The 23,584-nt window shown below is 43.8% G+C and overlaps 1 protein-coding gene across 1 annotated transcript in view; it reads left to right on the top strand.

The window, feature by feature from the left end:
• The first annotated feature begins 9,669 nt into the window (after positions 1-9,669).
• SLC17A8 (solute carrier family 17 member 8) overlaps positions 9,670-23,584 on the top strand; it is a 39,493-nt gene continuing 25,578 nt past the window's right edge. The window contains exons 1-2 of the mRNA XM_006023641.1: positions 9,670-9,770; positions 20,673-20,925. Of these exons, the coding sequence (XP_006023703.1) occupies positions 9,670-9,770; positions 20,673-20,925 (354 nt within the window). The remainder of the gene's footprint in view (positions 9,771-20,672; positions 20,926-23,584) is intronic.

The raw sequence follows: 23,584 nt of genomic DNA, 5'->3' as shown, positions 1-23,584 counted from the left end.
GTTTCTAAATGTTGTCACTTCAGATGAGAATACTAAATTTACCAGAAGATGTCACTGTAACATAAACAATTAAGTGAAGATGGTACACGAGATTTTTCTAGCAGCTAGAGACAATCCTGAAATGTCTTGTTTTAACTACCTTGTGAAACTGAAAAAAGGACCAATATCTTTAAATTCATATCCTTCTATCATGACATGTGTGTATATAGAAATCTGTCAAACTGTATGTGACAAACTTTTGACCCATAATAGTTTAGCTTCTAGGAATTGTAGGCTTATTCGCATCAGGCATCCCAAATTCAGGGCAATGGGCATACATTTTCAGGAGTGATGACTTTGAGTACTGCGCTTGATATACTCTAAATGTAACATGACTCCTAAATGTCCTCAATGATGAAGTTCCTTTTTCATGTGTCTCAAATTGGGTAACCAAAAATTGAGAAGAATTGGCTGGCATGGCAGGAAAGCAGAAGGGGAAGGATACTTAAAAGATAGAGTGAAACAGACTGATAAGCCACTAGGCGGCACCACAGCCACCCCTGGGGCTGGCCCTTCTTACAGGTTACCATATTACTAATAAACAATAACAATGTACATCAGGGCTGTCCCCCTCAGCCAGGGGCTTGAGGGCCTCCTCTCCATTTTTGCCTTGTGCTGCCTGACCCAGTCCCATAGGACAAAACAGGGCAGGGCAGCCATGGTACAGCCCATGGTGTTGGGGGAGCTGCCAGTCCAGAGCATTAATGCGGTGTGGTGCCACAGGCGAGTCAGCAAGTGATGCAGGGAAATACATCATATAGGGGTGGTAGCTGGAGGAATCCCTGTGTTTCCACATGGTGCAGCAGGGTGGGGCTTGCCTTCCTGCCCATGTGTATGGCATGTGTCTTGGGTGGCCCATGGCCCCAACTAATATGCCCCCAGTTAGTACAGCTCATGGGGAATGTGGTCCCTAGCTGCTTAAAAGTTGGACAGCCCTGAAGTACATTGTTATTGTTTATTAGTGATATGGTAACCTGTAAGAAGGGCCAGCACCAGGGGTTGCTGTGGTGCTGCCTAGTGGCTACTCAGTCTGTTTCACCCTATCTTTTAAGGATCCTCCCCTTCTGCTTTCCTGCCATGCCTTGATGTTAACATGTATTTAGAAATGGGAGGCTGCCCCAGGGATCCGTGAGCGAGATCTCATCCACTCGTAAACCAAGGTCTACTTGCTCATTGCCTTAAGGGCACTTTTCTGGCCTCCTTGTCTCACCTTTTAGCCACACCCAAGCCTCACAGATGTTACCAATTAATTATCAGTAATCAGTCTAATGGGCCCATTCAAAATGGTTGGTGTTACCCCAGCCCGAAGGCTATATTACTCACCGGCTTTCTTTGGTGTCCATCAGGAGCCTCTTTCTGTAGCCTGCTCAGGAGCTGCTCTCACATCAGCTTCCAGGGCCAGACTGCTTGCCCAGCTCAGGACCTGGTTTTATATCCTCCCTAAGCCTGGCCTCTTGCTGGTTAGGTGACTTCTCAGTTGCTGCCTGAGCTTTCTCAGGAGCCTTTGCTCCCCTTAAAGTAAAAGGTTCTCTAAACACCCTCTTACATAGCCCTTAAAGGCTCTATATGAGATAAAGACATGAGGGTAAATACAAACAGTAAAGACATCTCTATTACACTTCTGGACTGTGTTAGGAATCACTGTAGTGAAGCATGGCTGGCCTATTCTGTGTACACTAGACCCCCAAACAGATGTAATATAGCAACCTTTATAGTGGTTTGAGCACGCATCAATAAGTGCAGCTGAAAAGCAAAGCACTTAATAATATATTTAATATTCCTATTGTTTCTCTTGGTGGTAAAATAGAGAACTCTTCTGTTGAATTCCTCTCCTTTCAGATTTTGCACTTGAAGTTGATCATTACCATTTCTAAGTATTTCATTTGCATATTTGCAAAGAAAAGCTTGAAATGTGACCCCCCTAAAGTCTCAAAAACTAAGAGAGAATTCAGTTTAAAACAAATTAAAACCTTCATTTTTTTTAAGCCCATCTCACAATTTCTTGGGCCCTCACTCATGATTTTTTTTGTAGGAAGACAGATAATACAATGAATATAGAAGTGTTTTTCGGTAAACATTTTATTCCATGTTTTCTCTTTTTACCTACTAATATGCATTCCCTATTTTTTTTTCCAAATCATTCTTTCTTCAGCTGTCATTGTTTAATTTTTATTCCTTTCTTCTGTCTGCTGCTCCTCAAGCCTTTTGATTGACTCTTTCCTATTACTCCTAAAACCTCTGTTCATTTATTCTAATATTGATCCCTTCCTTACCCGAAGCTTTGAGAGCTGTCTCTTTTTTTGGTAGAGGAGATGGAACTATACTGCTTAGTGCTCTGGTTGAGCATGGTCACATAGCAATGTGATATATTGAAAAGCATATAGGAATAATCTTTTCAGAGTCAAAGTTAGAAGTAAAAGACAAACCAGTGTTGAGACCCAGGAATAGGAACAGGAGGCAAAGTGAGGAGCACTGGTCAGGAGCTGACTGCATACTGGGAGCCCAGCATGTATTGCAGCAGAGGGAAACTGCTGAGCCTTTTCTTTAAATGCAGAGCCTCAGCTCCCACTTAAATCCCTGGGCTTTGAAGGCTTTTTTTTTTTTGTCTTGCTGCAGTATGGGGATCTGAGATCTGGCTAGGGCCAGGCCTCCCAGGGCTTCTAGACTTTTGGTTCTACAGCAGGGAATCTGGAAGCCCTAGAACCTCTGGCCCTAGGAAATACACCTAGAGATACAGATCCTATGTACATGAGCTCCACAGAGTTGGGACTACCATGAACCTAGCAGACCACCAGGTAAGCTGGTAGGAAATATGAGGCATTTTATTTATGCTGTGATCAATGTGTTAATCATGGCATAAATGGCAAGGATGTGACACATGCACCCAACTTAAGGCACAATAAAAAGGCAAATGAGCCATAAGAATGTTCCACATATATAAAATCTTGAGTGTTTGTATGACTGATCAACTGATGGTCAGCACCAGCCACAGACCACACTGGGGCAATATGAGTCCCTAGTGTGGTCCCAGGGTTAGCACTTGTCAGCCCCAGCCCAACTTGTGGTTGCAACTTGTGGTACAAAATTGTACCTCCTGTCATGCATATGTGGCACGGCAGGAGGCAAAATTGTTGGGATTGGGCCCCATAGATCCATTAAACAAATATGGGCTAGGGTCCTGACAAGTAGGTGGTAGGAAGTTCTGACAGAAGCGTTGTTCGTTGTTTTTTCATTTTGTGCTGGGACAATTTCCCCAAGTCTGCAAATATGCAGTTGTCTTCAGAATCTCTTAATTTCTAACACACCCATTCAGTTTTTTTGGAATTTTTTTTACTAGATTATATTGAATATGAAGTAGAACCTTTACTTGAAACATAAGGAATGGTATTGGACAGTCAATGTTAATTTAAGATTGGGTTTGGTTTTCACATTTGCTTGAAGGCATTCATGGCCACAGCTTCAATTATTGCTACAGATTGGATTAGCCAGATGCAATTTGTTTTTTTTAAAATGTTCAGGTGCAAAACAAGCACAAACAGTGGATTAAAATAGACCTAATGCAGTGAAAATCCTTAAATCATCTTGGGTGTATACCATTTCAAGGACAGAGAGGCACAGGAATGAAATTCAAGAAAAAATAGAGAATCTATACTGAGAATTACATTCTGGCAGGAAGAAATGGAGTGAAAGTTGGGGATGCTGATGGACAATGTCCAGAATGCAGTTAAGCATAGAAAATGAAATTCTAGAAATATGATTGAAATGAAATCAGACAGCTGAGCCTACTAGGCTACCATATAGAGTTGATTATAATATATAAGCAAGCCTTAAGGTGTTTTGCTAGGGAAAACATCGCAATTTCCTAATTTCTGACCCAGAGAAACTCGCCCACTCTACCAGAGTGGCAGATTGTGGCTTCCAGGGAAATTCCTGGTATGGATTTATATAACATACGTAAAAACCTGAAATAAGTTCTGTACCATTATCTGTCGGTGTTCATGGGAGAATACAATTTTCCATTGTCTGTGGATTGCAAGAAGTGGTGGAAGGATGACCCTTAACCTCCTCTAGCAACGCCTCTGTAAAAATAAATAAATAGTGGATGAGTTAATATTTTCCCTCTTGGCCCAAGTGATGAGGCTATCAAAATTCAAAAAGGACCCAGAAGAATGAGGTCAAGTAGCCTGAGAAATACTATAAAACACACAAAATAAAGAAGGCAGAATTGCAATGCCTTGTGGGGATGAGTAAAAGGATCTCAAACCTGATGTTAGGATTGCTGTAGAAATATGGAAATTTCCTGGGCTCATGGTAGAACAGTGGTAGCTTTCCTAGAGTGTCCAGAACTAGATAAGAATGTGACTACATCCAGTGCCTGTATCTCCGCATAAATTGCCATATAAAGTGAACTCAATTGCATACCGTGTAAAGAATGCATGGGACTATAGATGAGCAGATGGTAACTGCTTACTAATAGTGCTGCACTCCAAGTGTCATTCAGTTCTTTTGTCTCCTTAGCATGGTCCTCTTTTTAATTTGTTAGGCACCTGAAAATCTTCCCAGGTATGGAAATAGGCTATTATTTTTCATTCTACTGCAAACAGCATTTGGGGGTTTGAATGATAAGTCTCAAGTCTTCTGAGTTTCCCTATTCTTTAGAATGATTATTATTACTTGTTTCATATATTTTGTAATGTGCATTTCTGCTAGAAGTACGTGTAGGAAACTATCCATATATTAGTAGGTGTATTTTTCTGAAGTTAGGTACAGGCTTACCATGTGCTTCTATCTATAGGTTGGACACTGCCTTGCTATGTCACATATATGTGTATGTGCTGTGTGCAGTGATTCATGCAGGGGTTAATTTTGTGAACACTCAAGTTAGTTTTGGCAATGGGGCATGCTGATCTGATGCATGTTCTTTTCTTTATTGGGTAAGTACTGATGCTGATTTTCTGCATCCCCTTATATCTATCTAGTCAGTACTGGGAGCTGGCTAGCTACGTGTCTATCAAGTATTAGACAGTCTGTATGCTCCAAAATGAAAGATAGTCGCACTGAGTCTAGGGTTTCCCATCACTGTTCTAGAAATAGGACAAGAGTTACTTAATAGGGTAAAAAAGACAGTAACCAGATAGAGTGGGTTACTTCATTCTGCAAAACAATCTCTTTTTGCCAAGACCTTTTTTTTTTTAGGTTAGTGGTACAAGATTAATATCAGAAAGAAGCCAATAGTTGAGATGAATGCTGAGGTTAGAAGAGTTCATCTAGGGCCACTTGCCCATCCTGGCTAGGGACAGAAGTTACAAACTGGTTTAAGTGATCAGAAATTGATTTAAACCTGTAACAGAACAGAAGCTCAATGCACATAAACCAGTTTCAAAATGGCCAAAACTGGTTTAAGATGAACCTGGTTGAATGTAGTATCAGACTTAACTGATTTGGGCCAATCTGGTTTATGAAACTTCTGTCCCAGACCCCTTCCTGGTTCAAGTTAAATCACAGTCCCCCAGCATCCCTGCATGCTTTCCAGCCCTCATCTGGGCTGTGCTATCTGCTCCGGAGAGCAGGGCTGGCCCTGCCCCTCTGCTCCCTAGCTAGTGCAGTGAGGGCTGGCTGACAAAGGCGAGTGGGGAGGGGCAACAAGCCCAGCTGAAGATGCAGTTCAGTCTACAGAGGGGGGACTGCTGCGCCCCCCCCTCCCCACTTTCGCAGTCAGACCCTGGCTGGGGCCAGGGATGGGAGTTAAACACCCGTTTTCCTGCTCAAACTTATTGCTGACTGCAACTGTGGCCTACAAATCCCAGAAGCACCTGGAAGCAGGAAAAGGAAGTGATGAGCAACCCTGCAGAGTCGTCCTGCTGTAAGTCTGGACTGCAAATCCCAGAAACCACAGGGCAGCAGGAACAAGAAGTAAAACAGCCAGAGAGCTGTGCTCTAGTGCCCCCTGGCTTCTGGCCTGAGCCACTGCAGGTATGTGGCTGAAGCAAGGGTAAATGCTCACTGCTGTTTCAATTTAATCTGTGCATTTCAGACTAACCTGCAGAGACAGAATCAATTCAGCCTTGGGCTTTTTGACTGTCTGCACTTAACCCTGGTTAACAACTGAGTGAGGATTCTGCCCTGTCCTAGGCATCTCTTCACTAAGTATAAGGGAGTGACTTTCAAGGTATTCCATGACTCATCTCTGAAGTTTTGTGTCATGATTATAATTGAGGGGTGGGACATCAGTCCATCATTTACAGCACACACAGAGTCCATCCTTGAAATCAGGACCCCAATACAATGATATTGCTCATTATATAAAGACACTGTACAGCAGGGGTGGGCAATAATTCCGTGTGGAGGGCCACTTACTGAATTTTGGCAAGCTGTTGAGGATCGCATAGGTAGTCCTATCCCTTGATAAGTGCCCTGCCCTGGTCGCCATCTTGGGATTGGAAGTCCTGCCCCTAACCTCTGACCTTTGCCACTGGAAGTCCCTCCCCTTGCCCTTGGAAGTACTACTTTGGGGAAGAGGGTTTGCCATCTTAGGGGGAAAAAACAAATTACATACTAAAAATCAAACACCCATAATAATATATTTAAATGTAATTAAAAACTTTATTTTTGTCCTGATTTGTGGGCATTTGTGGTGTATATGCAGAAGTGATTACATATAGGGGTTTGTGGGGAATGTGTGTGTATGGGTATGGATGTGGTATGGGAACCATGTAGCGCAGAGTGGCTGGGCAGAAAAGTGGCAGGGGGGAGTGGAAACGAGCGGGAGCACAGGGCCTGCACTGGCAGGCCCCAGAGCAGGGTGGTAGGAGTGCAGGGTGTGGGCTGGCAGCAGTCTGTGGAGCTGGGATGGGCTGCACCAGCAGGGAGAGGGGGGAGCTGACCTGGCTCCATAGAGCCCTGCTGGCTGGGAACCCATACTCCTGCTGCCCTGCACTGGGCCCCACCGGTGCTGGCTCCAGGACACCAGTGTAGGCCCCATGCTCCCTCCCAGCTGCTGCTGGGTCCCACGCACCCCCAGTGCCCCTGCCTCAGCCCCATGGTACAGGTGGCGAGCAGTGTGCAGCCCCAACCCGGTGTGCCCCATGTTCGCCTGTAGGTTATGAGCTGGTGTTCAGCGCAATCCCCTCTCCCTGTGGCCAGTGCCCCATGCTGCAGCTGCTCACAGGCTGCGTGGGGCAGCCCTGCCTCTGTGACATCACCACCACCCCACAGGGCAGCAGGACCAACAGAGAGCAGGCACAGGCAGCTCTAAGCGGCTGCAACACAGGGTGCTGGCTGTGGGATGGCGGGGGAGAGCTTTTCCCTGTGCTGAGCACCAGCTTGTAACCTGCTGTGGCTATGTGGAGCAGCCACTGGGCAGCGCAGAGGCAGTGGTGAAGCAGCTGCACCGCAGCCTAGTGCAGCATGGGCTCTGGGTGGGCATCTGCACCAAATACTGCCCGCCAGAGATGGGGGAGCACTTTCCTCCACACTGAGCAGCAGCTTCTGCCGAGCTGCTGCTGCTATGGCTCAGCCCTGATGGGTGAGCCTGATGCCAGTGAAGTGCCCAGGCTAGCAACGAGAGTGGGTTACAAGCCAGTGCTCAGTGCAGGGAAAAGCAGTCCCCCCCCATCCCCGCAGCCAGTGCCCCATGCTGCAGCTGTTTGGGGCTGCCTGTGCCTGCTCTCCTTTGCCCACTGCCCCATGGTGGTGATGTGGCAGAAAGGAAGGACAGCCACGCGTGGCCTGTGAGCAGCTGCAGCATGGGCACTAGCTGGGGGGGGGCATTTTTCCCCCATGCTGAGCACCAGCTTGTAACCCACGGGTGAGCGCGGGGCATGCGGGGTCAGGGCTGCGTGCTTGCTCCCTGCCTGTTCCACGGGGCTGGGACGGGGGTGCTGGGGGTGGGGGGGGGAGCATGGGGCCCATGCCAGTGTCCTGGGGCCAGCACCAGTGGGGCCCAGAGCAGGGTGGCAGGAGCAAAGGGTCCTGGCCAGCAGCGGCTCCATGAAGCCATGTCTGCTTCCCCCTCTCCTTGCTGGTGCAGCCCAGCCTGGCTCCACAGACTGCTGCCAGCCCACACCCCATTTTCCTACCACCCTGCTCTGGGCCTTGCCGGCTCTGGTTCTGAGACACTGGCACAGGCCCTGCGCTTCAGCTTGCTTCCACTCCCCTCCACCCCTGCTTTCCCACCCACCTGCCAGCTCCTGGCTGCATGGCTGGATTGTGGGGTTCAGCATGAACCGGCCCGAGGACTGGGGCAATCCCCACGGTTCTCTGCCCCACCCTTCTTACCTGAATTCCCTCATGCTGTTGCAGCCACGAACAGCCCCACAGTCCCAGACCAGAAGGCCCTGCTAGGCTGGGTGGGCCCTGCTGTTGCAGCAGCCTGCTGGGGCTTTCCCTGGGTCCTACTGCCCCTGACTCCTGTCATCTTTGACTCTTTCAAGTTCACATAGAAGGTCATTGGCAGAGCCAAGAACTGAAAGTTTGTTTGTACCTTTCTATCCCAAGGGTACAAAAGAAACCTAGAGAGTAAAACCCCACCCCTTTTGCTATCACCTGTGATTTGAAATCTCGAAACGTTTGTGGATTTCCACCTGTCCCACCTGGGAAGCAGAGCAGGCTGACCAACACCAGCCTAAAATTAAGGTATGGTTTGGATTGCTTTCAAAACCAAAGCTTTGTTAACACAAGTGTTGCCAAAAATACAACATTTCACATTGGCCTTATGGCAATAGTGTGCAAGCTTTCTGGGTTTGCTGGACTGCTGCACTCTTGCAAGAGCTTTGATTGCATGTCTGAACTCAGCACTAAAAGAGCCATGTTGTCATAGCAAAGCTGAATTGAATGAAATGATTCATCTCTCTCACCCACTTTGCATTTTAAAATTATAATGCATCACCTCAATATACAGCCACACTTTTATTGCCCATTCAAATAGAAGCACTTTCCGAACTCTTTTGCATCTGTTTGCCTGAGGCCCCAGGCCCTAATTTTTGAGGCAGATTAAGGCAGGTGCTATCAGTTAGGGGGATCATATGGGCAGGGGGATAAATAGCAAGTGGGAACTGTAGCCTGCAATTCCCAGCCTGCGTAAGAAAGAACTTGTAAATGTTTAATAAACTTCTTGCCCTTGCCTTGAATGAGATACTATTAATAAACTTGAGTGGCTTGAGGACAGGTATTGTGTCCGTTACTATAGCATCACCTTGCATAAGATCTCAACATGAGAGATGCAGCAGAAGGGAGGGAGGATGAGCCTGTGCAAGTTAGTCTGAGGTTGGCTGGAGGTGCAAACGGCAGCACTAGGTCCAGTGATACTAACCTCAGCATTCCCAGTTCCTCCAGCTGCAGCATTTGGACTAGCCGCCTCCTTTAAAGGTGCCTGCCCCTGAAGAGAAACACAGTATTGCTGCAGCAATTGTGCTCTTAGATTTTGCACTGGAGCTCTTTCTGACTTTCTTGCTTTGTAGGATCAGTGTTGGTGTTTTTCTTCTTCTTCTGTGATCCTTCCCAGAGCAACTGGTTGTTATCCCAGAGATCAAGAAGGTGAACAACAAAGACTCCCAAGTCTGAAATGAGCAAATATGACAGCATTTGTGAGTGACTATTAACCAAAAGGATTTCTTAAAGAAGAAAGACAAGATGCCTTTTCAGGGGTTTAATTCACTGAGAGAGAGATTTTTCAAACCAGGGAAAGAAGAGGTGAAGAACACTGTTAGCAACTCTCTGGGGAATTTGCAAAGGTAAAATCTGATAGAAAATTCCAAGAAAGATCCTTTTTTTTCCAGTTAAAAAAAATCTTAAGTTTATGTTCTTTAAGAGAAAAGGCAATGAGTAAAAATATGTTAACAAAACAACAGGCATTAGAGTTGCAGAAAAAATAGCTAAGTATATTTTGTGAAATAGATCACACCTCATTGCAAAACTTTGCATATGAAAGTAGTAACATTACAGCAATTCTAAGCCATGTTATATTAAACAAGAAAGGTGAAAATAAACTATGAAGTATTAGTCTAATGGTATGCAGTGCATGAAAAAGTGCTATAGTTTTAAAAACAATTTTTAATACTTACTGGAAGTGATGATTTCTACTTATAACTTGCATAAGTGATGCTATTTGAAAGGATTTAGACTCTCAACCACCTAAATAATTTTTAGTATTAAATCTAGGCTCCTAAATCACTTAAAGTAGTTTTTTTAAATGCCTAAAACAGCTCATAAAATTGGTTGCGTATATTCTATCAAGAGCAAAAAGTTAGCAATTTTGCACAAGGGAAAGGAAAAGTAGGTGAATGTTTGAAGCAGAAAATAAAATCCAACCTTGTCATCTTATTTTGGAGGTTTAAAATAAAACTATTTTTATTTTTCAATAAACAAAAGACACATGCACACATGCATCCCTGCCTTCTCCCAACAGATTCAGTTGATTAAGTAAAGGAAAAATGTATGACATTGGAGCATAATTTTATCACGCAAGGCCCTGATTCTGCAGTCCTTTACACAGGTGCTGAATGCTAAGCATACTGGTAGCTCTATTGACTTTATTTATTTATATATATTTTATGAGCAAGTGCCAGTGCCTTCAGTGGTGCTTCTCACATGCTTCATGTTATGAACCCTTTTATAACATCAGGCAAGGTCACAATCCACTTTTACTTTCCAAGTTGCAGATACATTATGTACTACTTTTGATTTTCTTTTGGGAATGTCAGTTTTACTTTAGTCCACTTTCAGTTCTATCTAACGTTACTCCATTTAGAGTATTTTTAAACAAAGCTTGTTCATGTCCTTATGAACAGAAATACTGAGACTTTCTATTCTAGTAGTCATGTGGCACATCATGTGGCATATCCCTGTGGCCTGTAGGCACTGAATTTGGTTGCCTCATGGAAAACCTGTCAGAGCTTTCAATTCTTTGTCACCCTCATCTTGATGCACAATACTGAGAACAGAGGGAACTAATTCACTGAGGACTGAGCGGAAGTTTTTGCTCATAACATACTGAACCAAATTTCAATTTATGTAAATCAGAAAAGTTGTATTAAACCTTTTCTTTTTAAATGGTTATGGGCCTCTGCCCTTGCTAGTTTTAATAATCAAGGGAAGAGGAGGAAGTAGTGAAACTCAGTGAAAGTCTATTCTTCCTGTATTTATAAACCAAGAAGCATTTAAAATTAAATGAGTAAAACCTTATTCTTGGGAGTCCTTACAACCTAACCTAGTTTGGATAGGTTTGAAAGGTTTCAGTTAGTTATTGAAACACATCAATTTTTTTTTCACTTGAGGTTCATTCTCCAGCACTCGAACGTAAACCAAAACCACAGACTTTTAGTTTTAATGTAGTAATGCCACATTCAGCCCCGATTTTTGTTCCTTATCCAGCTCTATTGACTTCAGCAGGTTGTAAACCAGGACAGAATTGGGCTCATTTCCCAGGGTTTGGTGGATGACTGATTATATTGCTTCAGATTCTTGATTTAATCTTATCAGTTAAAATGACTTTGTTTTTGAATGAGCTACATCTGTCCCAAGCTACATCTGTCCCAATACAGAACTAGTTTAAACTGCATTATACAGTGTATTCTTCAATAGGCAAATGTCATTGGACACCTGAAATTCATTCAGCTGATTCCAAGTTTGGATAAGTGAGTGTTGGGACAGGGAATTGGCAGGCTTTAGCACTTTCAGAATAAAAAGACTTTTTCTTCTGAAAAACCTCAAAACTCTGCAAATAGAAGCATTTCAATGCAGGTAGTTGTCTTTATACAAAGCCTTAAACAGTAAAGTGAAACCTCTTGCCTGGTTTTCTCTGAGGGTCTCAGCTACCTGTGTCCAGTTGCAGGTTCAGCTGCAACCCTATACATTTGTAGTACAGACAAAAAAAATGTACTATAATTCACAACCACAAATTGCACCAGTGCATTTTACTCCTGTTTGAAACTGAAGAAAGATTCACCATCACATCTTGTTTTTATAGAAGCTTTGCCTGTCTGTGGTAGAATTGGGTACAGGTGCATCTATGCCAGGAGCACCTATCAATGTCTGTAACCCAAGAAATCCCCAGACAGGAAACAAGCTCAAAAGAGAGATCCACTTTTGGATAACTTAGGGTTTAACTAGGATAACCGGTATTTGAATACTACAGTAAATATGCTAACGCTTTCTATGTTGAAACTTGAATGTTTTTAGTGTGGTTAGCAGTATTAAAACTGTGGATGAGAGATTTGAACATTATGGGTCACTGTCTTGTGTTGCTGAGCTCCCTACTCTCATATAGAAGTTATTCGGAAAGGCAACTCTATCTGGTTTAATTTCTAATTTAATTTAATTTGCAACTGAGTTCTTATTTGTCCATCATTATAGAAGCTATGCAGTTCTGAATGGTTTTATTTCTACTTTACTCTTATGCAATTTGCAAAAAACAAAAACAAAATAACCCTCTTAGTTTCTATACCAAAATCAATCAGTAAAGCAAGGTGAAAGAGCACTTATCTGAGAGTTATTTTTCTATTTGTAATTAAAGTTTTAAAAAGTTTTATTCTTGTGTCTGAATTTAGAAGAGGCCAAACAAAAGAGAGCTAGTAAGTTAAGGAAGCCATGACTTCTGGAGATATTTGCATACACATTTTATGTCCAAATGTTTAGAAAAATAAAATCTTTGAGAAGGAATTTATATATTAAAAAGGAAGGTGGGGGGCATGTTAATTCTAAGAGACAAATTAACAGATCTATGGAACAACCGTGCACAGGATAAGCAGAGGTAGAACACGGTCTACAACTCTTTGTTCATATTAAAGTAGGCAGAACACAAACAGCACTTCTGAAGCAAGCTTCAAAAATGTTTTAGACTCATAAGAGGATTTGGAGTTTTGTTGTTACCGTGATAGCCCCAGAAATACACAAAAAAGCAAGGGGTTTTTATCTTGCTTTGTTGGGTCTTGACCTGAAGAAGGGTGCTTTGTATTTTCCATCACATGCCAGCAAAAGAAAAAAATAACCTGCCTGAAAAGAAAAAAAACTCCTTGCCTCCCCTTCGATACATAAGCATGTGTGGTCTGTAAATGTGGCTAGGTTGCTGTACAGGTTTTCTGTATACCTGTCCTACATCTTCCTAGAGCCCAATATATTTTTGGTCCACGTTGTCTTTGTTGTTGAAATAAATAGCAAAGTAGTTCCTTGACAGAATCAATATTGAGCACAAATTCTAGTCTTCGTATTTCGTTTTTAATTTTGAGACATGTGATGAGAGAATGTTTTCATGTCTCTGTATTGCCAATTAACTGAAAATGTGTAAGAATGAACAGATATTTTTACCTTGTCACAGTCTAATTTTTGCCAGATGCCTGAAAACGATGCAATTAATTAAAATCCTAACTCCTTCAGAAAAATGGAAATGCAGAAATGAATCAAAGAACAGTTCTTGAAAATAATTGACTGTTATATTAAAAGAAGATAATGAAATTATTTACTTTCACCTATTAATCACTACTTCAACATCAAAGCAATGCTCATGAATTAAAATCTATTTTATCTTTTCACTTTCCATGTTCTTTGCTTTTGGCATCTTGGTATCTCATTCAGGTTGGACAATGGGGCCAGATGATCAATTTCAATTTATATCAAGTTCTCCCAAAAGAAAAATAATTGTTAAAATTAATTACTTAACCATAAAATCCACCCGCACAAATCCTTAAAAGGAAGGAAATGTCCAGGAAAAATGCTCTCTTTTTAATATATCTTAGATCCACATAATATTTCATAGCCAAAATTCTGCCCCTATCTTAATTGGACCCAAATTCCAGTATCTCCAGTAACGCTATATACATACCTCATTTCTTGTGGTAGAGAGAGAAAGAAAACCTCAATAAAGCAACATCAATATGTCAAATCAATGCACTGATGGACTACACACCATGTTATTTCTCCTGTAATTAAGTGCAAGCATGGAATTGGGGCTTTTATTTTGTTTTATATTGGGGCTTTTTATTTTAGATGGGAAATAGAATGTGTGATTTAGCCATTACATTTTTAAATGCAAATGCTGGATACTTCCTGATTCTGAAACAAATTTTGTATTAGAAAGGGTAGAGGAAATTCCATAAGAAACTCCTAAATCCATTATTTCTATATTACAGATTTGCATAATATTCAGTTTAGAGCACTATCTGCGGATTGGGAACGATATGTTAATTTCTTCTATAAATTTACTCTCAAAATACCACTGCTCTCCGCAAGCACCTCAGTACACTTTTAATCCAGTGGTTCTCAATCTCATTATACTCAAGGCACCCCTCAGATAATGCCAGCTTTTAAGCTTCCACTCTTTTTTTTTCCTACAGGAAAATAATAGAGCAATTCTTTTGTTGCAGCCAACTGAGAGAGACCACAAGTCAGCATGTTTTTGACACTATGGATTCCTATTTGAAATCTCTGGGTTTATCTAGTGAATCATGTGTAGGCACTGGCACACCTAAAAATGCTAATATTGTGTGGCATGCCGTGGCACCCTTGCAAGCATCTCATGATACCCCAATGTGCTGTGACACCCTGATGGGGAATCACTGTTTTAAACAGATCAGTCAGGGACAGCATGCAGGCACATGCCCTGGCAACATTTCTCTGTATTTGATTTCTACATGGGAATCAAAGGAGTCAGCTATTGCTCCTACAGCTTCTGTTCTGTCAAAGGTTTACCAGAACTCAAGGCTCAAAGGAAAGCTTGAATTTCTTCCAAGAACTAGTGTTGTCTCTAGAACAGCTGCTTTGCCATCCACACAGATGCCGGACACTATGGAAGTTCCAGTGAAAAGCAGCTGGTAGTTAATGCTGAGTAAACTCCTTAAAGGAGGCAGGAATTTAAAGGAGCAGCTCTTTTCTTTAAAGTACTGTCCACATAAGTGATAACATTATTTTCTTACAGATAATTTTAAATATCAAATATTTAAGTGCTTCATTGGTTTTGTTTAGTAAACTTGACTGTATTAAAAAAAATTTTGAATCCCACTTTTGTATCTGCGTGAATCCAGGGAAAAAAGATCACCCAGCTGAACCTTGGAGACTTGAGTTCAATGCTCTGCCTTGCCCTATCACCCTCACCCTGTGTGCCCTTGAACAAATCACCGAGTCTCCTTCTGTGGGATTCCTGCAGGCCATATTCTAACTGGGGGGTGCATCCAATTCCCTATAACCTGCAATTACTCTAGCACCACTGACACCGGGATTATGATGGACATGGAAGGAATGAACAAATCATTATGAAAAAACCCCTCAAACCTCTAACAAGAAAGTTCATTTACTTGTGAAGAGAAACTAGAATGCTCAAAGAAATGTAGCAAACTGCTGTTACACGTGAGTTGCCTCCTTTGTTCTGGATTTCCGTCAGCATACTTTGTGCCAGACATTCATTTTACTCCCTAATTATAGTGGTCACTTGGACTGTGGGTAATTCTATTCTGATAGTCCCTAAGGCCCATCCAGATGAAAGCAGATGGGTCTGTGGCACCATACACTGCACATGCAGGCGTTTCCCGTGCTGCTACCTTGCAGCAGCCGGTGGGGGGGCATTTTTGACTCTGGGAGATCCTGGGGTCAAAAAAACCCATGCCAACAAAAAAGCAGGGTGGCGCACATGGCAGCAGTGTGCCACCCAAAACCAGAGCCTGGCCTGCTGGAGCCATACTTCACCTGCTGGCCAGGCTTCCTGCTGTGGCTGGAGCCCCGGGGGGCCCCCAGGACCCCAAGTAGGGCTTCTTGGGCCAGCACAGTTTCTGGCCTCAGCCTCCCCTACCCCGCTCAGGGCAACTCCCTGTGCGCCAGGGTGTGTGTGGCACAGGCGTTCCCCGGGACAAGTAGCAGTGGCACAAAGTGTGCTGCTGCTACCTGTCCCCGGGGAGACACATCTGCTTTTGTCTGGATGCTGCCCAAAAGGCTAATGAATGCTATAGACTAGTCATGTCTCAAGTATTGCCACGAACATCTCTTTGACGTAAGATGACTCATGACTGAAATAATTTCTCTTCTGTCATTGTTTTAAATTAAAGGACACCTACAATAGTAGATATTAAAAAGGTAACATTGAACAGTAATATATTACAGCTATGCTTCAGGCCAGAGTCCTGAGAGAAAGTATGAATAAACTCTTTATCATAAAGAGTTAATTAAACCGTGTCATGTCTTCGTAAAGCAGCTCAGTTCTCTTAGCGTCAGTAGTTCAGCTCATAATTTTGTGTTACTCACAATAACAGGAACAAAGGCATTCTCTTCTGACTCCATTTCTTCAGAGCAGATTTTCAGGTAACATATAATATAAACAGAAAGGCTTTGTACTGTAGCAGTGGACTAACATTTTGATTCAGTGATGTGCTTAATCCTATGTTTAAATTTAAGTAGTCTCATTGACTTCAGTGGGTTTATCCTTTATACAAAAGTTAAGTCTGCGCTGCATTCTGGTGGATTGAAGCCTAATGTCCGAATTCACCATTTTAAAACGATGCATAACAAGGGCGATACTCAGCTGCTCTTCAAGTCAGAGGTGTATCAGGGGAGCTCCTCACCATGGGCAATAGCAGTGCATGGGGCAGCTGAACGGCAGCTCCAGTGAGAGCCCATCCTGCTGCCCTGGTTCCCCTCTTCCCCTGCCCCTTAGTTATGCTACTGCTTCAAGTTCATTCTAATCTGACACTATCAGTCCTATCAGAAATACTCCTTGTTAAAATAAAGACTATGACCAGTAGTGTAACAAGAGGTGGGTGAGAGGTGTTGGATTCTCCCCGCTACTTCTCAGAACAGTGCCTTAATTGCAAAACTATGGAGTGTTTTAGGGGTAGGCTGCTTGAAATCTCTGCTTTGTATATATAAATGCTCACTTGAACAAGGACTGGGATCCAGGTGAGTATCTAAACTTCCAGGCTAGAGAGTGATCCTTATTCTCATGGTTTCTACATAAATGAATACTTGTATTTATACAGAGTAGAACACCTTCCATAGGAGGGGTGACTAGACCAGTGGTGGCCAACTTTTTGGTATGCGTGTCATAAATTGTCTCCTCACCAAGTGCTACTCAGATTTGCCTCTTCCTCCCAGAGATGCACCTGATAGAGTTTGTGCCTTAAGTCACTTCAAAGGGAGGCAGAGGGGCTCAAATCTCTGGCCACATGGAGAAGAGTGAAGGCAGGATGATGCTATAAGAGCGTTACTGCCAAGAGTGAGGTTAACCCTCATCTGGACCTCAACTGCTGCAGTTTTATATGGCAAGCAAGGATCCAAAGCCCTGAATTTGGTGGTGGCTTCAGGGCCAGGGAAGGATTAACCTGGCTCCTAGTAGTACATGCTGCTCCTAGTAATATGTGGTGCCTCTTTTTACTAAATGTCTGGGACTCACATACCACACACAGCAGCTGCTTTTGCCGCCTGTAGCATGCTGTGGTTTGGTCACCCCTGGAATAGATTATATGCTAGTGGCTAAAACAGTCACTTAGAAAATAGGAAAGGTATGTCTTAAGAAAGTTAGGTAGTCAGGGGATTACAGGGAACATCCACTCATGGATTAAAAATTGGCTTAAAGATAGAAAACAAAGAGTGAGTATAAATGGTCAATTTTCAGGGTGGAAAGAAGTAAACAGCAAGATCCACCAGAAACCTGTGTTGTGATCAATGCTGTTTAAAATATTCATAAGTCATCTGGAAAAAGGGGTGAGTAGTGCGGTGGCCAAATTTGCAGATGACACAAAATTATTCAAAGAGGTAAAGACCACAGTGAATTGTGAATAACTACGGAAGGATCTGGCACTATTGACTAACTGGGCAACTAAATTGCCAAATGATATTCAATGTAAGTAAATGTAAAGTGATGCACATGGCCAAAGTAACCCAAGCTATACCTATACTCTGATGGGCTCTACATTAGCTGCTACCGCACAGGAAAGGGATTAGGGAGTCATTGTGCACAGATAGCTAAAAGCATCACCTCAATGCTCAACAACTCTAAAAATGGCAAACAAAATGTTGGGGATTATTAAGAAAGAAATTGTAAAAAATAATAAAATGAAAGCATCATTATGCCCCTGTATAAAGCTATGGTGCATCCACATCTTGAATATTGTGTCCAGTTCTGGTCCACACACCTCAAAAAGGATATAGAAGAAGATATAGAAGAACTGGAAAAGGCACAGAAAAGGGCAACAAGAATGATTAGTGGTATGGAGGGGCTTCCATATGAGGAGAGATTAAAGGAGCTAAGCCAATTCAATTTAGAAAAGAGATGCTTGACAGGGGACATGACAAGGGTTTACAAAATACTAAATGGTGAAGAGAAAGTAAGTAGGGTTTATTATTTGCTATCTCACAATATGTGATCTAAGGGTCCTAAAATGGAACTAGTAGAGAGTAAGCTTAAAACTAACAAAAATAAGTTCTTTTACACAGTGGCCATATCTATACAAGATGTTGGCTGCACAGTCATTACTGTGCAGTCATTCAATACTTGTATAAACAAGTACTGAATGACTGCACAGTAACCGGAGTTACTGTGCATTAGTGTCACTGAACAGCTTTTAGGTGGTGCTGATTGCACAGTAGCTTGTTAATACTGCGCAGTAGCATCACATCATGCTTCATGCCACATGATGCTACTGCACAGTAGTAATGAGCTACTGCACAGTCAGCAACTTGTTTAGATGTGGACAGTGTATAATTAAAGTGTAGATTGCCACAAGATGTTGTAGAAGCTAACTGTTTAACCCAGGGGTGGGCAAAATATGGCCTGCGGGTTCGATTTTTTTCTGCCAAGGCATTTTGTCCAGCCTGCAGCACGTCCCTTGGTACTGCCTACCCCAGGTGTGTGTGGGGGGGCCAATCCAGGGCTGGGGTGACACAGTGGTTGGACTCTATTTCCCAGCAGCCCCAGCAATGGCTCCTCCCGGCTGCTGCTGCCGGACCCAACGTGCTGTCCAGGCACCCTGACCCGTCTGCCCCGCATTGACTGCTGGGGGTGCTGGACCAAGGAAGCAGGCAGGGTCTCCATGGTGACCAGCTGGGACCCACATAAACATGGTGCATGGCCGAGTAGATGGGATAGGGTGCCTGGGAGTGGGACAGGTGGGCAGGACTGGGGATTGGGATTGGGATCACAGGGCAGTGACAGTGTGGGGCCAAGGGCAGAGGCAGGATCTGCTCCCCATACGTCCCTGTGATGGGCACCTGTTCTGTGGGCAACAGTGTGTGGGGATTGGATCGTGGCTCTGCCCAGATCTCATACTGTCACCATCCCAATCCCCAGCCCCATCCGCCTGTCCTGCTCCTAGACATGGCTCCCCACTTGCCCATGGCCCTATCCCATCTGCCTGGCTGGGCGCCCTGCCTGTACAGGTCCCAGCCAGTCTCCATGGAGGCCCTGGGATCACTGGACTGTGACAGCATGGAGCACAGCCCAGAGCAGAGCTGTGATCCACTCCCTACACACCCCACCGCTGCCTATGGAGCTGGCACCCATTTCAGGGATATGTGGGGAGAGGATCATAGCTCTGCCCTGGGCCCTGTACCCCTGCTGTCACTACCTCACAATCCCATTTCTAGCCCTGGCCCTGACACTCACCTGCCCATCCCACTACTAGATGCTACTCTCCACCTGCCTGTGGCCTCATCCCAGCGCACAGAGGGCCCCTTAGGGAGTTTTGGTTAGCTGTTGGTGGGGTGGGGGGTGCTGACCCAGCTTACTCAAACTCCTGAAGTGGTACTCCAGCCAAAATAATTGTCCAGACGTGGTTTAATCAGATTCAAAAAAGTACTGGACAAATTCTTGTAAGAAATGTGCATTGGTAGTTATTGAGCATGGGAGTTAAGGGCATGGCTTCTGAATCAGAACTTGCTAGACCTTAAATTCTGGGGGCTACAAGTGAGAGAGGAACAGTGGAAAAAACCCTGGTTATACCTCATTTACCTTCACTTTCAGCATCCACTCTCTGCCACTGTGTGACATGGGATACTGGGCAAGATGGATCTATTGTCATATCCACTAAATGGTAGTTCCTGTGTTATTATGGTTTAAATCATTTCGGGTAGTGGAGGCATTTGAACCCGAGTCTCCCACACCCTAGCTAAGTACTATAACCCCCTGAGATGTTGAGATGTAAACGGTTGATCCCTCTTGTATCTGCAATCTAACTCTAAATATTTTTTCCCTAGCTGAAACGGATGGATTAGACACAAATTCACAAGTAGTTTTGGGATAAGTAAAAGGCCATTTTTCAGAAATGTACTACTTCTCCAGAAAGAAAAAATAAGCCCTGCTCTAATTACCAATGTGTTTTTTTTCCGCTGATTGATGGTGTTATTTATAATTTCTAATGACTTCAATACAGTTTTCTTTCCCACAAGCATTCCTGGCATGCCAATCTGATGTCCTGCTATCTGATTCAGACCTGTAAACATGGAAGTTTGCATGCTGAAATATCTCAAGTAGTGTTGGAAGATTCATCTCTTTAAAAGTGGAACTGATTTTTGAATGCACTACTCTATACTAAGAGATAAAAAGAACATAGCCATGGGGGTTGTGAGGAATGTGTTGCTGCCATGCCCATGTCAGCAAATTTTATAGATGGAATCTTTCATTTATTTTAATTTCTCTTTTTACCATCTTGCATTTTTAGGAAGCTTGATGGCACCAATGCAGAGGAAGACCACATTGAGCTAACTGAAGAAGGAAGGCCTGTGCAAGCAACCACTCACAAATCTCCCCTGCTTGGCTGCTACTGCTGTGGACTGCCCAAGCGCTATATCATCGCCATAATGAGTGGCCTGGGCTTCTGTATTTCTTTTGGAATTAGGTGTAATCTGGGTGTTGCCATAGTGGAAATGGTTAACAACAATACAGTTTATATTGATGGAAAACCAGAGCTACAGGTAAGGAAGCATTTGTCTGCCTATGTCCCTGTTCATTCCCTTAATCATAGCATTAAAGTACCTAACAAACAGTTCTGCTATTAGTAACTCTGTGAAGTAGGAAAGACTATTAATACCCTCACTTTACACACATGATCACTTTATACAGACCAAGGGCGTAGACAGAAGTGTGGTTCCCCACTGTAACTCACAGCGCTTCACAGGAAATGCCATGAGTTATAGACCCAACAGATGTTTGCTGTTCCATACTGGGGGTTAGGGGATTGAGCTGCAATTTAGAGAAGCTGTGAGTCTGAAGCCACTCTCCCTTAGCCCTGCTTCTCCCCACCTTAGCCTGGGCACTGTCTTCAGAATGGGAGGGAGGGAAGGGAGTGGAGGTGGCTCATTCTGGGGGTTGGCCAGCTGGTGCTGGAGGGTGGGATGGGGGATTGGAGCTCCCCTGAGGTGGGAGGGCTCCAGCTCACCCACCCCACCCTTCAGTGCTAGCTGGGAAACCCCCAGAACAAGCTCTCTCCACTTTTCTCTCCTCTCACCCCTCCCCCCCCCATTCTGAAAACAGCACCAGGAGCAGGGCTGCACTGCCCTGCTCCTGGAGCATGATGACATAAGTTAATGAAGGCAGGCCACTTCAGAGTGCCTTCATCTGAACCCTCATATAATGAAGGTTCATATTATTGTGGGATTGGGCCCTTTAAAGCACTCTGCAGCTATGAACTTCTGCAAGGGCATGGCTGTGGAGCACTTTCAGTGGCTGATCATGCGACAAAATGTCATTTGTGTTAGCACCCCACGTGACTCGCTCAAGGTCACTCAGGTAGCTTTTGGCAGAACCAGAAACTGAACTTGGGTCTTATGAGCTTTAGTCTGACATCTTAAGTACAAGATGATCCTGCTTAATACTTTGCACCCATACAGAAGTTTGTATCCTCCAAAAAAACCCTAGTCCAAAAGGTGGTTGAACAATTTCAACTTCTTTTGACTTTCATGAAAGTTGCCTTCCAACCAAGGAATCTGTCTCCCTGGTTCACATCATACAATAATGTTACAGGCAAGGCTGCACTGCTGTAGTTCATGGTGCCTCTGTTGCCAGTATGGCAGGCTCATTTTGAGTTCTAAACTGCTTAATTTAACATTAGATTAAGCCAAGAAATTGCTATTTCAGGATCTGTATACTTCTCATGTCAGAGACTGCTAACATTTGGGGTTTTGGCTAGAAATGTTTGCATTTATCTTTGCACCTGGATATTTTACTGTTTAACATCTAATTATTTGTTCAGTCATAGATCATGGTATGCTGTCAGTTAAGTGCATTCAGAAGCATTTCTCAAGTATTAGGCACTAGGGGTGTGGCAAATGGGCCCTATTTGATTCAGATTCAGCCTGAATAGGGGACAGTGATTCGATTAGTTGATTCAGATCACTGTCCCTGATTTGATTCGGCTGAATTTGAATCTGAAGATTCAATGTGGATTCAGAGAATCAGCGACTCGGACATAGACACATCTTTAAAAGTTTTTTCTACATACCTTGAGGTATCAGGCATGGCTCATGATCACTGCGATGCTGGGGTAGATGGAGCATCCCACAGGAGTGCAGGGAGGGTCCGGTCCCCCCATGTGTTTGGTGGTGAACCTGGAAGTGGACTGGTCCACTTCTGGGTCTGCTGGGGAGAGCACAGGGGGCCCCCCCCACAGCCTTCTGACTCCGCAATTGGTCACAGAGGGAGCCTGGGTGTCCCCCCCAAACCCAGGAGGCACCAGTCACTGAACTGGAGGGGCATCGGGGGCCCCCCCTGCATGCTTCCTGGTGGACCCAGAAGTGGACAGGAAGTGCTTCTTGTCCACTTCTGGGTCTGCTGCTGAGCGTGCTGGGGGCCCCGCCATGCTTCTGTGGGACACTCCATCCACCCCAGCATCACAGCATTCATGAGCCCCTGCCACTTAGAGGTATGTAGAAAAAACATTTAAAACTGTCTCTGTGGTCGAATCGCTGAATCTCTCCGAATCGATTCGGAGGGTTCTGATTTGATTTGGAGAGATTAAAGGGTCCTCTGATTCGGTTCGGATTCAGAGATTTGGCCGCTGAATTGGGCCAAATCTCTGCTGAATCGAATCAGGGACTGAAGCTTCACACAGCCAGCCCTATTAGGCACCCAGTGGCATTGTGTAAGCATCTAACCTCCATTCATTTCAGCTAGGATTAGGCACCAATGTGCTTTAAATATCCCACTAAGTATTTAGGCACCCAAATATTTCTAAAACTCTGGCCCTAAGAATACTGGCCTCCATTCTTGGCTTTATTGCTGACTGCCTGTGTAAACCTGAGCAAGTCTCTTACCTTTTTTGTACCTTTTGGTTGATTTTCTAAAACAGATGAAATACCTCACATCTCAGGAGAATTGAGCTGTGATTGATACTTTTTAATATGCTTTGAGATTCTTGGATAAAGGGCACTAGAGAAATAGAAGTTTCCATTATTACCATTAGACCTAGCTACCTATGAAGAATCTTGGCTCTGCTGTTGTCTACACATGCAGTAAAACTTGTGTAAGCTGCTAAAAAGTATGCAGTTTCCTGCTGTTAGATTGGAAAGAAAAAGCAGTATAAGTATTCACAATCTTTTTAAACAGGTTTTTTCTCCTACTCCCCCCCCCCCCCCC

The sequence above is a fragment of the Alligator sinensis genome, unplaced genomic scaffold (genome assembly GCF_000455745.1).
Source record: "Alligator sinensis unplaced genomic scaffold, ASM45574v1 scaffold154_1, whole genome shotgun sequence".
Classification (NCBI taxonomy): Eukaryota; Metazoa; Chordata; order Crocodylia; family Alligatoridae; genus Alligator; species Alligator sinensis.
This window is presented reverse-complemented; position numbering and strand designations above follow the sequence as displayed.